General features: G+C 37.7%; 1 protein-coding gene across 5 annotated transcripts in view; it reads left to right on the top strand.

Annotated features, from left to right (window-relative positions):
* The window catches only part of VAV3 (vav guanine nucleotide exchange factor 3), a 170,561-nt gene that overhangs the window by 111,835 nt on the left and 44,644 nt on the right, over window positions 1-14,082 (top strand). For all 5 annotated transcript variants that reach the window (XM_065072455.1, XM_065072454.1, XM_065072456.1 and 2 more), the window contains 2 exons: window positions 2,154-2,176; window positions 5,250-5,295. In XM_065072455.1, the coding sequence (XP_064928527.1) occupies window positions 2,154-2,176; window positions 5,250-5,295 (69 nt within the window). The remainder of the gene's footprint in view (window positions 1-2,153; window positions 2,177-5,249; window positions 5,296-14,082) is intronic.

Raw genomic sequence — 14,082 nt, forward strand, 5'->3', positions numbered from 1 at the left:
TGTCAGAACCAAGAACTCACTCGCTCCATTATTTCATTGGCACATTGATGATGAGCAGGAACTTGAATAAAAATTGCCATGTGTAAAATATTTGCGAGTAGATATTTTTTGAAAAATACAAATAAATAGAAATGAGTTATTCTGCTTTTGTACTTGTGTAAAATTTGGAAAAAAAGGTCTCTCATAAAGAAGCAATTCACATAATTCAATACAGAATATTCTGAAATGCAGGAATATTTAAATTGTAATGAAATAAGACAAGCATACATCTTATCTTTTGAATAGTCGTTTATGTGGAAAAATAGATACTGAATATTTTTCTGTTCCTGAAGTGTTAACAGTCAAGTCACAAATGGCATTTCAGTCCATCAGTATTGGCAAAAGTTGAGGTTGTTTTTTTTTTTCCTATGTATTAATAAACAACTACCCTGCTTCAAGTAATTTTCTTTATGCAGATTATCAGGGGTATTTATTACCTTCCTGTGTAGTGAATTTTTGAATCCAATTATTGAAAGTTAATCAATGAGTTTCTTATTTATTATGAAAAGTGTTGGGATGTTGCAATCATCAAATGGAACTCATTCATCTAGTTAGGATGTTTCATAGAGGTAAAAATAATATTCAACAGCAACAATTAAAAATCAGATTCATTCATTTCCAGTGGAAGATAGAGTGACATTTCTACTTCAGTTTTTGATAAGAGATCAGAATTAAATAAGGCCATTTAAAAAAAGAAAAAACCTAAGTCTGGATTTGAAGTTTTGGCCCACACTGCAAGACTTATCTAAATGATTTCACTCCATTTGAAGTCATTTGTGATGCTGAGATGAAACATTCAAAAAAGGTGATTTTATTCAGGTTTTGGCAAAAACTCTGAAAGGTGTTCTCAAATTGTGAAACTAAATACAAAAACGATATTGGATTTCAGCAACACCCAGGCAACCAATGCCCTCAGGCTCCTTAGCAAATCTCAGTTTTCTACCTCATCTCCTCCTTTGGGGTGGGTTTATTTTTCTGCTCTCCACTCCCTATACAAATGCAAATTAATACCTTTGGAAAAGTTGTAATCATAAAAGTGGTTTTTTTTGGTTCACGGTATGGGAGAGGAACTGGTGCCTACGTGAGAAGAGAGCTCTGCGGGGCGAACAGGCCCAGGGCCGGCTTGGTCTCGGCATGCTTTATCACCTTTGCATGAAATGCTAGAAAACCAAAGATATTTTTTTTCCCACACTTTACTGCTTTTTTTTTTTTTTTTTGAGCAGAACACAATCTACTTGCAATTTCAACTTTGTAGCTGATTAACTGTGAATATGGCTTACTTTTTACAAGATTTTACAGTAAAAGTTTTCAAATGTGTAGAAGTACAGACCAGGCACATGCAGTTTGTGCAGTCCCGGAGAGTGCACGTGGGGAAATATAGCTGTGTGTCCTTTGATAAGGCACTGAACCAAACTCTAGAGTACACTCAAATACCTATTATCAGAGTAGACATTAAAAGAAAAATGTTAAAAAAAAAATACTCCTTTTTGTGGCTGTTGTGTGGTGGTGTGTGTGCAAAGCTGTTATTGTCTTGATGCAGCTTGATCACCTTTTTTTTCTTTCTTTTCTACTCATTTTTCAATAGTACAAGAACATTCGTAGCAAAAGAGGCAAATAAAACATGAATGGCTTCAGAGTCTGTGGTATACTAATGTAATGCTGGATTGAATTTAATGACACAAAATATAGAAAATTTCTCCTATCTCAATATACATTGGCGTGCTATGAAAAGACAGGGATAAGGTGTAAACTTGACTTGCAATGAGGCACATAGCTTTTGAAGTCCCAATGAGTCAATATTTGTCAAGTATTTTTGAAATGCAGTAAAAGCTGGTGAAGTTGAGTGGAGCGGGTTGTGGTGCGGCTGCAGGCGGTGCAGCGGCACTGGCAGTGCGGAGCGTTCCTAGCTTGGCAGGACCGGTGGGCGGGGAGCGGAGCGCGGCAACAGGGTTTGCACAACAGGACTGGGCACAGCCCTGGGCGGCTCCAGGTATCAGGTAGCAAAAGAACACAGCAGGGCTTTCTGTAATGCAACACAGCACAGACTGAGATTGCTATATAAGAAGTGTACAGTTTGTGGTTGACAATAATGCCAATTTTTACTTATGTTTCAGAACACGGGAACCTGAAACACGAGGTAAGGATTTGTTTTCCTTTGCATATATGATGTTTGTTTTGTTGGTGACATAAGAGCTCCTTATTTACTTTGTGCATGTGCTGTGTGCAACAGGTATGTTTTTCTTCTGCATTTAACAACATATTTTTTTTAGAGTGGTGAAAGTAGTAGTTGTCTAAGAAATAAAGTATTCAGTTGATATGGCTCAATGCTGAGGGCACTGGAAGGGTTGGAGATGTGTTTTTTAAGTTACAGATAAAAAACATACATTGCTTCACAACCGATGTCTAGATCCTTACTGATCCTAGACCAAATCTAGCAGTAGAGTTAAAAGTGTGTTTGTTTTTTTGTGTGTGGGTGGTTTTTTTTTTTTTTTTTTTTTTTTTTTTTTTTTTTTTTTCAAATGTTATCAAGTCCTGCTGGAATAACATGCTAGTGTACCAATCTCTGCCACACCAGACTGCTGGGTGATGAAGGATTGGCAGGGCAGTGTTTGCCTTTTCATGCAAAAAGACTTTAGTTGCAGAGCTGTCTAGTGGTTATGGAGTTTGTATAATGTGGGGAGAATGGTAAGATGGGGCCTGTACAGAGGAGCTGCTGTGGGGCATGTAGTACCTTGCTGTCAGCCCAAGGAGACTGCAGGCTGCCCTGGGCTGTTTTCTTGCCAGCTCCTTGTGCCTTTCCAGTGAGGTTTAGAAGGGCGTGAGAGTTGGGTTTAGTCTGCCAGCTCTGGTAAAAGAGAAACATCACTTTAGATGTAGAGCACAATAGTTTCTAGCATCTATTTTAGACCAGAAGTTTGTGATAATGTAACTGCTTCAATGACATGCTGGTTGTCAACAATGTAGGAGCACGTATTTTACTTCTCTCTGTAAGCATGTCTGTGTTTGATGCTGTCACTGAAGTGGGTAATGGCATCACAAGGATGTTACTGGTGCAGGAGAGCCATGTGCAGGGCTGACCACCTCTGTGCTCTCTGATGTCTGGGCTGTTTTGGTGTTGCTGTGACTGCAGATTGTGGTGTGGTCGGATGTAGGAGCCCTGGCACCCTCGGGTGGATGCAGCACTGGGCGAGGAGGGGGCTGCTGGGACTGTGGCACCACAGACCCTTGAAGGGGCACAGGTGCTGCCACCAGCCCGCTCTCTTCACTGCTCACTAAGCCCTGCCTTGGGCTTCCCAGTTCTTCATATCTCTGCCTGGAAACACCCACGGAGTAAGCACACTCTTAAAGATGGAAACTACAGCAAGGTCCATTTGCCCAGCGCTTTTCCAGTGCTGCAGCTGACAGGCAGCACTGAGAGCCATGAACTGATCGCTTACTGGGCCTTGTGGTTGAGGTTGCCAGATTAAGTAAAGCTGTGTTGAGCATATGCTAGCTGGACGAAGAAAATATGTATATGCTACTTGTGTGTAATCCCTTCAGCTTCTCACTGCCCAGTTTGATTCATAACTCTTTTTTGTGAAGAAAAAATGACTGCCTTGCTGCACCTATTGATTTGCTATTGACTACTGAGTTGATCCAAAATGTCAGGATTGCCTTCATTTATACCAGGACTTATTTAAGTACCTGCTTTATTTCTCTCTGTAAAAGGAAACTTTAGCATAGATGAGGATCTGTCATTTTCATAAATGTGGATTTGGATTTTATACCAGTAATGTAATAAAATCTACTGGTACTGCAATTTAAGAGTATTGATCATGTTTTCCTACAGCTCAAGAATTATTTCCTTAAAATAGTTTTCCATGCAGTCCCTTGGGGTGTATGGTTGTCACAGAATTTGTTGTTGTTGTCATTGTTGTGTTGGTGTTGGTTTTTTTTTTTCATTTCAGTTGAACATTTCTGCATCTTCCTTCGTGCTTGCTTTTCCCACTCCTTCCCCTTTCCCTCTCTTGTGCAAATCTGAAGTTACTCACTACTCGGTGTCAATCCTTATCAGCAATACAGCTGATAAGTGTATTGTTTTTTGTTTTTGTTTTTTTTAATGAATAGAATTGAGCCTCTTGTTCTTATTCAGTAATATTACCTTCATTGTAGAAGCAGTTTTAAATTTTTCTTCTTTCCACTGCAGATGAAACAAAGCTTGGAACCTTTCTTTGATTAGAATTGTGGGGTGCAGAAAGAATATGTCCAAACACTCTATAGAGTTTGAAAGCTGTCTTTAAACCAAGCTTTTCATTTTGCCAGCTTGCTAGAAGGCTTAGTAATTTGATTGTGCCTCAGGGTAGTGCTTTCTGGCTTGCCTGGTGTGTGTCCTGCATCAGCTTATATCAACTGCAAGTAAATCGGAGCAGCCTAATTGTTCCCTTTGTTATGCAACGTGCTTTTCTCTGCTTGATTTGATTAAAAAATAAATAAACGCATGAACCTTCATGCAAGCTACCAGTTAAAACAAGTTTGCAAAAGAAGATCAGTAGTTCACAGATGTGTGTTATTTCACATTGATCTCTGGGATCCACATTAGGTGTCTTGGAGTATAAAATTAGTTTAAAAAATTAAAGAAAAAGTCTCAGTCTTGACAGAGAATTTCTGATTTCACACAGCTCTGGTTCAGCCAAATTTAAAAGAAAGAGGGAGGAAAGTTACTAAATGTGTTTAAGTACTTGCCCAGAAAGTAAGGAATGTAAGAGTTGGATAGGAAATTCTAGCTTGCTTAAGTACAAAGTAGGAGTAGTGAAAGCTTCTACCTTACTAAAGCAATGCAAACAACTTTGGTAATTTGTGTTTGTGGACATTATCTGGGACAGATAATGCCAAACTTTGTTTTTCTTCCAGTTTTTTCCCAGCTATTCCTAAATGATTGAAAATCATTTTTTTCTTGCTATCAGATGTTGATGTATGTGTAGACCTTCAATGGACTAAGATTATTTTGAGCCTAGTGTGAGAAAAAATGCAATACATGAAAAAATATCTATGTTATTAAGAAAATTTTTTAAAGTGTGATCTTTCTACAAGATAAAGATAATTGTGATGGTTGGGGGAAATAATTTAAGAAAACAAGCTTTTCCTAGCAGATTGTGGGAATGAAGGGAGTGCAATGTGCCTACATGAAAACATGTTTATTCATATCCTTGATTTCTATTTTTGCTATGCAGAAACGAACAAATGGAATTAGAAGAAACTCTAGACACGTGGACCCAGGTTTGTCATGACTTTTTAATAGTTAAACATAAAAAGAGTGAAAAAGCTGTAACTCACTTTATCAAGTTGCATTATGCACACTTGTTATACACACAATGTGAAGAATTTTATTGTTAAATTTGTGAAGATCTAAAGTGATTGTTCTCTTTGTGATTTCAAAGATTAGGAAGATAAGGTCAGCTGATTGAACTCTACTTTTTCTCTCCTTGCCTTTTTTTTTTTTTTTTTTTTTTTAAGCAGCGCTTCAGTTTTACATGAACAAAAAAATGCCTCTGGGCATTTTGGTTTACATGACCTACCATATTTTACTCTGCAGTTTTAAAAGAAATAACTAAGTGATGAAAAGGAGACACTTGCTTATAAAGTCGTGATTCTGATCTGCAAATTTGTGGGTATTCCCAACTCTTTTAACTGTTGTGGTGCTCATTGCTTAGCTGTATTTAATGAGTAGTTATTCTAAAAATCATAAAACAATTGCACTCTTATGTAGAATTTCAAAGTGATTTTATTCTTCCTCTTAGTTTATAGTAGATACTTTTGTAGAGTCATGTCAGCAGCAGCCCCTAATAAGATTAAATGCTTGCTTATAGACTGTGTACTCAAGTGGATGAACGTTTCCTCTGGAGACCCATAATGCGTCTATATAAAATACTCAATGGTTTTCAGTGTAACTGTGTGATATTTTTAGTGTCATTTTTTACACTAATTACATTTCTGTCCTTTATGTTTCTTGTATAGTTTAATTACTGGAGATTTGTTATGCAGATATTATTTGGACTAAAATTAAGCTGTGGATTATTAAGTATTTCTAGATGTGGACACCTGAGAATAGTTGGAGTCAAACATTAAACAGTATGGCAATTCTATACACCACATTACAGCCTGGCAGAGCTAAGCACTTTTTGAAAAGTAGGAATTCTGGTTGTGCCACTAGCACTGCAGCTGCCTTGGCTCTGAAATTCTAAATGTTGTAACTAGCTGAAGCAGACCACACCTTTCTTACTCACGTACCTTTGACATGTTTTGGAACACGTATCATCACTTTGTTCCCTCTAGCAAAAGAAAAATTGCTTCATGATACTCCTCAATTGTTCTGTGTATTGTTGACTGAATTTATTAAAGAAAAATAAAGAAAACTGTAACTCTGAAAATTAATACAGTCAGTGGGGGAAACATCAAGAATATCAAATAAGGCAGAAGGAGATGAGAATACTTAGAATACTTCTTCCAAGTGGGACTGTTTGAATTCTTCCTATTCAGTGGTATATGTTAGAGTGAAGTGTAATGTGTGCTTGCAGAGTAGTCCTTTTAGGTCAGGATCTTTAAACCTAGCTTTCTCATGTAGATTCCTAAAAGGTTAAGTAATTTAGCTTTGAGAACCTTTTGAGTATACTGGTGGCTTTGCGTACTGTTGAATCTGATAGAAGTATTTACATGATCTTTATATACAAGGATGCTTTAATTTTTATTGAAGACCAAGTACCATTCAAATCACCAGAGCTGTCATTGAATTAAATAGATATTTAAAAGCTGTATGAAACCAATGCCCAAAATATGGTGTCCCCCAGCGCCATTTACCTGCACAGTTCTTTGAGTTGTTGGGGTAGTCTTACTGAGTAAAGTTCACGGTCCCCATTGTATTTTTGAAAGCTGGTAGAAATGCAGAACATCTGCATGTTTTGTTTAGGTCCCTTTATTAGAGATACTGTTGCAGAAGACTGTCTTACAGAATCGCTTCTGACATATTTTATTAAACAAATATATATTTTTTTAAATTGCATACTAACATGCTCTTGGTCAGTTTTCAAATGAAGTCAGCTTTTCTTATTTGCATTTTGTCAGCAGATGCATTCTGAGTCCTGGGGTAACTTGGTGGAGATAACATTTAAAGACATGAATATCTTGGTAAACTCTTGGCATCTCTTTTGCCTATTCTAGGTAATGTTGCTCCTCAGATTGCATATTGCCTTGAGAGACAGAAGATGCTGTCCAGAGAGCAATATTTGTAAGGGATCAGTTATTTCAGGCATACATTACTGCATTGATCCTAAGAACTTTTCAAGAACATGGGCATATAAATCTCTGGAAATCCTAGCACCGTGGTGCTCTTTTTGCTGGGAGAGGTAGTTGGAGTCAGAGGTAACATTTAAATCTTAATGTGGTGTCATTAAAAAAAAAAAAAAAACAAAACAAAACACAAAACAAACCAAAACTCTGTTGATGTATTTGTCTTTAGGAGGTTTAATATGCTTCTGCTAGTTGTGTTGCATGTTGCGGTGCTGAAGCACCTGCAGTGTCTAAATATTGATGGGGCTTAGTATTGGCAGTAAAAACAATTATTTGAGCTGCAAATACTTTAGCACAAACTTTTCAACATCATGTTCTGTCTCGTCTCTTTGGCTATTTTAGTAAAGAATAATGAATGTGGGAAGCATTGTGCTTCTCTTTTTATGCTTGTTAGAGCCAAATACGAGTTTTACTGGCACAACGTAGCCCTGAATGAAAAATCAAGTAAGTGTGATGAGAAATACGGCAAGTAGATGGATGCTCTAAACAAAACAATGTCAGGATACTGGATTAAAATATCTCTTGTCCTCTGCTGGTAAAGCTCATTGATGGAGGAACCTATTTAGCTGAAGCAGCCTAAAATCAAGAAGTTGTTCATGGCTATTTCATTTGATTTTGTTTGAAATTTGGTTTAAAGTTTTGACAGTGACTGTTTCACCCTCTAAATTTGCTCTGTGCTGAATAAGAAAGAACAGTTGAAGGAAAAGTGATTAATGGATGATAAATTAGAGAAATTCCTGGGAAATATAACAGTCATGAGAAATGTGTGTAGAAAGTACATGAGCGAAGAACAAATTAGAAAGTAAAAGAAACTATGACTTTGTCTTTATGCTGTGTACTATGACTTCAGCCTGTGGTCCAGGTGCAGATAGTCTCCTGAATTGCTCCACCCACTAAGTTTTAATGGGGGACAGGTTTTAGATAAGCTTTCTTTGGATTAATCATCAGATAATAAAAACCATTAAAAGAATAAACCTGTAAATTATCTGCAACTATAAACCCAGGAAAAACTAGAATTTGCATGTTACTGTGGAACAATATGATTCTTCTTAAATGTGTTTGAGAAGTGATTAGATCGGTGTCAGTTTTTGCCTATAGTGATGATTATATGTTTTTTTCCTTGTGTAAGGAATGTCATGAAAACTTTCATGCAGGTGTTTAATTTTTAGTATATGATTTGCACTATTGATTTAAGTGATAAATGGACCATTCATACATATATTCATAAGCATAAATTAAGACTGTGTGTTTTCTTGAAAGATGATATAATCCCATCATTGTTTTTAATAGAAATAATTTTGTATGTTTTTTAATAAGAGTAAGAATTATTTTCTTTCTCAGCTATTGGAATAATACAGTGTATGTTTGCTATCTTTTTTTTATTTTTTTAACAGTATAAAGAGTCTAAATGTAATATATTCACAGCTTGGTGATTTTATAACTAGCTCTACCCTAAACACTTCTGCTAATATAAACATCGGAACTTTAATCTCTAACAGTGTGAAAGTATATTTCATATCGGAAGGATAAACTTAGAAAAAATAGAACGTTAGAAACCTTATATTCAAGGTTCATTGCAGAGTCAACTCAAAATTTGATCTGTGAAAGAATGTCATTGAGCATGTTCTGACTTCTTAAATAGCTGATCTCTTTATAAGCATGGATTAAAGTTTAGAAAAACCTTAGTTCTGAACTGAAAGACAGAACCTACAGGTATTTTCCCTTCAAAAATCATAAGATATTGACTGGGTTTTCTTGGGAGGCTGTGATGTTAACAGGTACTGTAAGCAATTAAATGGCTTGGACAAAACTGTTTTTCAGTCTTGGAATTCAAAGTTCAAACAGTAATTTTAAAAAGAGGTGTTTGTATTTCTGGTTGGTGTCTGGTCCATACTTTGTGAAGCAATCCTGTAATATTGATTTTACACAGATTATAAAGAAAAGGATCTGAAGAAAATAACTGGGATTATGGCCTCAAGTATATATGTTAAAAAATGTGCAGGGAGAAGTACAGTATTTGAGATATGTGTGTTTTATTAGATATAGTGGGGAAATGAGCTACCGCGTGCTTGATATTTTGTTGAAATTTGATTGTATAATCTTTTATCTATGTTGTGGCATTGCTATGTGTTTGATTACTTAGCAATGAAACAATATTCAGTTGTTTGTGTATTGTGCTAATGATTGCATCTTGTCTTCATAGTAAAAATTAGATGATAGTCTAATATTGACACTTAAAACTCCTTTTTCAGTGAAGAATTAGGTATATTGGACTGTGAGATACTTCAACAAATTGTGACATTGTGTGCTCTGTGATATGCAAGTCTAACTCCGATTTCCACTTCAGTGCCATTCCAACCATATGCCCAGCCAAAAGCAAAATCTGGCCCAAATTCAAATGCTGGGATACTCTAGCCTGCATATAGTTCTTTGATAAGCATGTGTTTGTTATACATAAAACTACTGTCTTTAAGTGAGAATTTAAATCATATGTCTCATTTAATTGTCATATGAACTATCCAGGCAAGTTCTTGGTAGTCCTGATTGACTGTTGTCTTTCTCATTTAGTCCAGTATAGACAATAGCCATTTTCTTGGATAAGAAGATACAATCTTCTGCAACATGAAGCCCAGCACTGAAAAACTGGTATTCAGGAATTTTTCTCCGTTTCAGCAGTGGGGGCAGCTACCTGTGGCTGGATTGATCTCTGGTGGTCCATTACTACCTGACTGTCAATATCATTGTTGAGAACAAGAATTTATCTTGGTTTTAAGCCACAGAAAAAGGTCTGCCAAAAATGGAAAGTCAGTATTAAACAAGTCCCCAGTATTTATTTTTCTCATGAGAAGTGAGGAGCTGACTGTTTTCTCTCATAGTGTCTCCTTATTATGACTACCTTCATTAAGATGGATTAGACCAAGGTATCATTTTTGCTTTAGTGAAGGAGTTCCTGTGTATAGAATCAAGAAATACATTGGTATGTATTTTTCTGAGACCTTCAGTAGTGTTAGCTAATTATTTTTCCTTTCAATAAAATGTAGGAGCAAATAGCAATCCTCTTTCAATTGTTCTTGTCTCTCCTTTCTGACTGAGTAGAGGAAACCATTAAAGGCCTGTTGTTTCTGCATCTTTCCTCAGGACCTTGTTCAGAGCCCTGCAGGCTTATTTCTTTCTCTGTTAAATACCTATGAAATACTTCCGGGGGAGTTGATGTGACAGCATGGACTGAAGTACTAGAGTATACATGAAACGTTCTTTTCAGCTTTAGATGATGTTTACATCTAATGTAATGAGCTGGTCTAAATGAATGTGTACATGAAGGAGCAGCTGACTGTTAATCAGGGAAAGCCTGAAGGAGTACTGGAGGGAGGAAAAATGTTTCACAAGACTTCCTTTAGTGAAGAGTTTGTTTGGCAAGTTTGAGGTCTTTCCCACTACTTACTGGAAATGAATAATCTAAGGATGTTACAGAAGTGACAGAAGATGAGGGAAAGGTGGAGGTACCAAATGCCTCCTTTGCCTCAGTCTTTAATGGTCAGACCAGTTCTAGGTATCCAGCTCCCTGAGCCAGAAGGCAGGGATGTGGAACAGAATGAAGCCCCAATAATCCAAGCGGAAATGGTTAGTGACCTGCTACACCACTTGGACACCCACAAGTCTGTGGGGCCAGATGGGATGCGCCCAAGGGTGCTGAGCGAGCTGGCGGAGGTGATCACTGAGCCACTTTCTATTATCTACCAGCAATCCTGGCTATAACTGCGGAGGTCCCAGTTGACTGAAAGTTAGGTAACGTGATGCCCATCTACAAGAAGGGCCAGAAGGAGGATCTGGGGAACTGCAGACCTGTCAGTCTAACTTCAGTGTCAGGAAAGGTCATGGAGCAGATCATCCTGAGTGACATCACATGGCACATACAAGAAAAACAAATGATCAGGCCCAGTCAACATGCATTTATGAAAGGCAGGTCCTGTTTGACCATCCTGATCTCCTTCTACAACAAGGTGACCCGTCTAGTTGATGAGGGAAAAGCTGTGGATGCTGGGTACTTAGACTTCAGTAAGACTTTTCAACACCAAATCCCACAGCATTCTTCTGGAGAAGCTGATAGCCCACGGCCTGGACAGGCGTACTCTGCAATGGACAAAGAACTGGCTGGAGGGCTGGGCCCAAATGATGGTGAATGGAGTCAAATCCAGTTGGCAGCTGGTCATGAGTGGTGTTCCCCAGGTGTTGATTGACAGTTGGCTGAATATGAGCCAGCAGTGTGCCCAGCAACCTGGCTTGTATCAGGAATAGTCTGGCCAGCAGGACTAGGGAAGCAATCATCCCCCTGTACTCAGCACTGGTGAGGCCACGCCTTGAATACTGTGTTCAGTTTTGAGCCACTCACTACAAGAAAGACATTGAAATACTAGAGAGAGTGCAGAGGAGGTGACGAAGGGGGTCTGGAGCACAAGTCTGATGAGGAGCAGCTGAGGGAACTGGGGCTGTTCAGCCTGGAGAAAAGGAGGTTGAGGGGAGACCTTATCACTATCTACAACTATTTGAAAGGAGGTTGTAGCACGGAGGGTGTTGGTCTCTTCTCCCAAGTAGCAAGTGATAGGACAAGGGGAAATGGCCTCAAGTTGTGCCAGGGGAGGTTCAGATTGGATATTAGGAAAAAATTCCTCATGGAAGGGGTTGTTGGACATTGAAACAGGCTACCCCGGGAAGTGGTGGAGTCATCATCCCTGGAGGTGTTTAAAAGGTGTATAGACGAGGGACATGGTTTAGTGCTAGAGTTAGGTTATGGTTGGACTCGATCTTGAAATAATTCTATGATTCTATGATTTTCGTAGTAGTAAAACATTCATCACATCTTGCCACTGACCAGGAGACTTGGAGACTTGCTGCATGCAAACTAACTAGGATGACATGCTTGTTGAAGGCCTTTTGATTTAGTTTTTGCTATTTCCTGTAGTAGATAAAAATGCAGTTCATGGCTTAAAAAGTACAGCTTTTATGGCTTTAACAAAGCAAGAGAGATAAATTACTATTTTAGAGACTTGAAGGGACTCAAATTCTACTTCTCTTGGAAGTAGAGTGTGTCTAATAATTAACAGTCATAACAAAGTATATATAGTTTTCAGTGTTTTACCTAGAGATAATTACGTAATGTTTGTGGAGCATTAGATTTGCTGAGTCACTAAAGACTGCTCTACATGGTAATGTCTTAAGCTACAGAACCAAAAATGAGCTTTGATTATGCATATATAGAACACATACACTTTACTTTTGAGGGGTTTATTGGGTTATGGATGCTTTTTCCTTCCCTACACAGCATCTAAACATTGTTGTTCAGGGTGCTTATGAAGAATACAGTGCATGTCTCTAGGAATCTGTGTGATCCAGGTGAATTGCAGGCAAGAACTGGTTTAACAGGGCAGTAAGGAGCACGCATGCTGCAGAAGGAAGGCTCCTGAGCAGGTAGAGGCAATATTGCTTGCTGACGTGCTGTATAATTCTGAACATTCTGGAGTCCTTCAGGGACTTGGATGGCTCCTAGTATTAATAAACATGTTTTGACATGTTTTACATCATGTGTCTGGGACAGTGTTGGCATTTCAGACCAGAGTTGCCACGTTCTTAGGAGTGGTTAATGGTACAGCTTCATCCAGGTGGACCTCAGCAACAGTGAATTCAGAGAGACACTGAATTGTGTCATCTCATTTGTGAGATCAAGTTAATTTGTCACACATATTTATTAAAAATACATATTACATTCAGGATATTTCCTTCCCCCCCCCACCCTGCCTTTTTTTTTCTTTTTACTGCAGCACTAACACTGTGTGCTGAGCTATTGGTCCTTCCCAAAATAGTGAATTCATCTTTGTTGTGATACAAGAAAGAACATGTCTAATGTTTTGTACCAAGAAATTTTCCACTAATGCATTTCTGGAAGGCAAACCAGAGTTTTGTCTTCCAATGAAGCATTTCAAATGTAGTTTAATGATTTTTATTTGGGTTGTTGTATTTTAAATTAAAATTATTTTAAAATTAAAATAATTTAAAAATTCCTGTTAGGGAGAGGTGTTTTGAAAACTGCCTGTCCCTTTGGCATCTCAGCAGTGAGCTAACATTCAGAGAAGAACATAGCCGTTAGCCTTTTCTTTTAATTAAACATCAGAAGACCCAGATGCCAAAGGGTGAAATATATTTATTTTGTCAAACTCTTTCATCCTAGTTTGGTTGGATTGCAAGATTAGTTAGTAGTTGAGTAATTTAGGCTCTTTTGTCTTATTAGATGTGTTTTTGGGACTGTCTGTATCTTGAGCAACCAACATTTTATTTTTCTTCTTAGAGAAATAATGGTCTTTAATACATGCTCAGTGTATTTTTTTAAGGTGGGGTGGGTTAAAAATCCCACAGTATCTTCCTATTTTCCCGCATAAAAAAAACTCTCAACATGGACTGTTCTAAGCAAAACATACCTGTTTACGGGTAACTATAAATACAATGGATTTTGCAGGCAGGAAAAAGGAAAAGATTAAGGTAGAAGTGGACAAAAGGGGCATACAAGTGTGATCAATAAAACAAAAACTGTTCTGCTTTTTACACAAAAAAAATAGAACAGTACTGTTAAAAAAGAAAAAAAAGGAAAGGCCTGTGCAGAAGTCATACGGTCCAAAGTTGCCTTTAGTTACCATGGCACATAGAAGGGAATTGCATAGTATTTTCCTG

This window comes from Columba livia, chromosome 8 (genome assembly GCF_036013475.1).
Source record: "Columba livia isolate bColLiv1 breed racing homer chromosome 8, bColLiv1.pat.W.v2, whole genome shotgun sequence".
NCBI lineage: Eukaryota > Metazoa > Chordata > Aves > Columbiformes > Columbidae > Columba > Columba livia.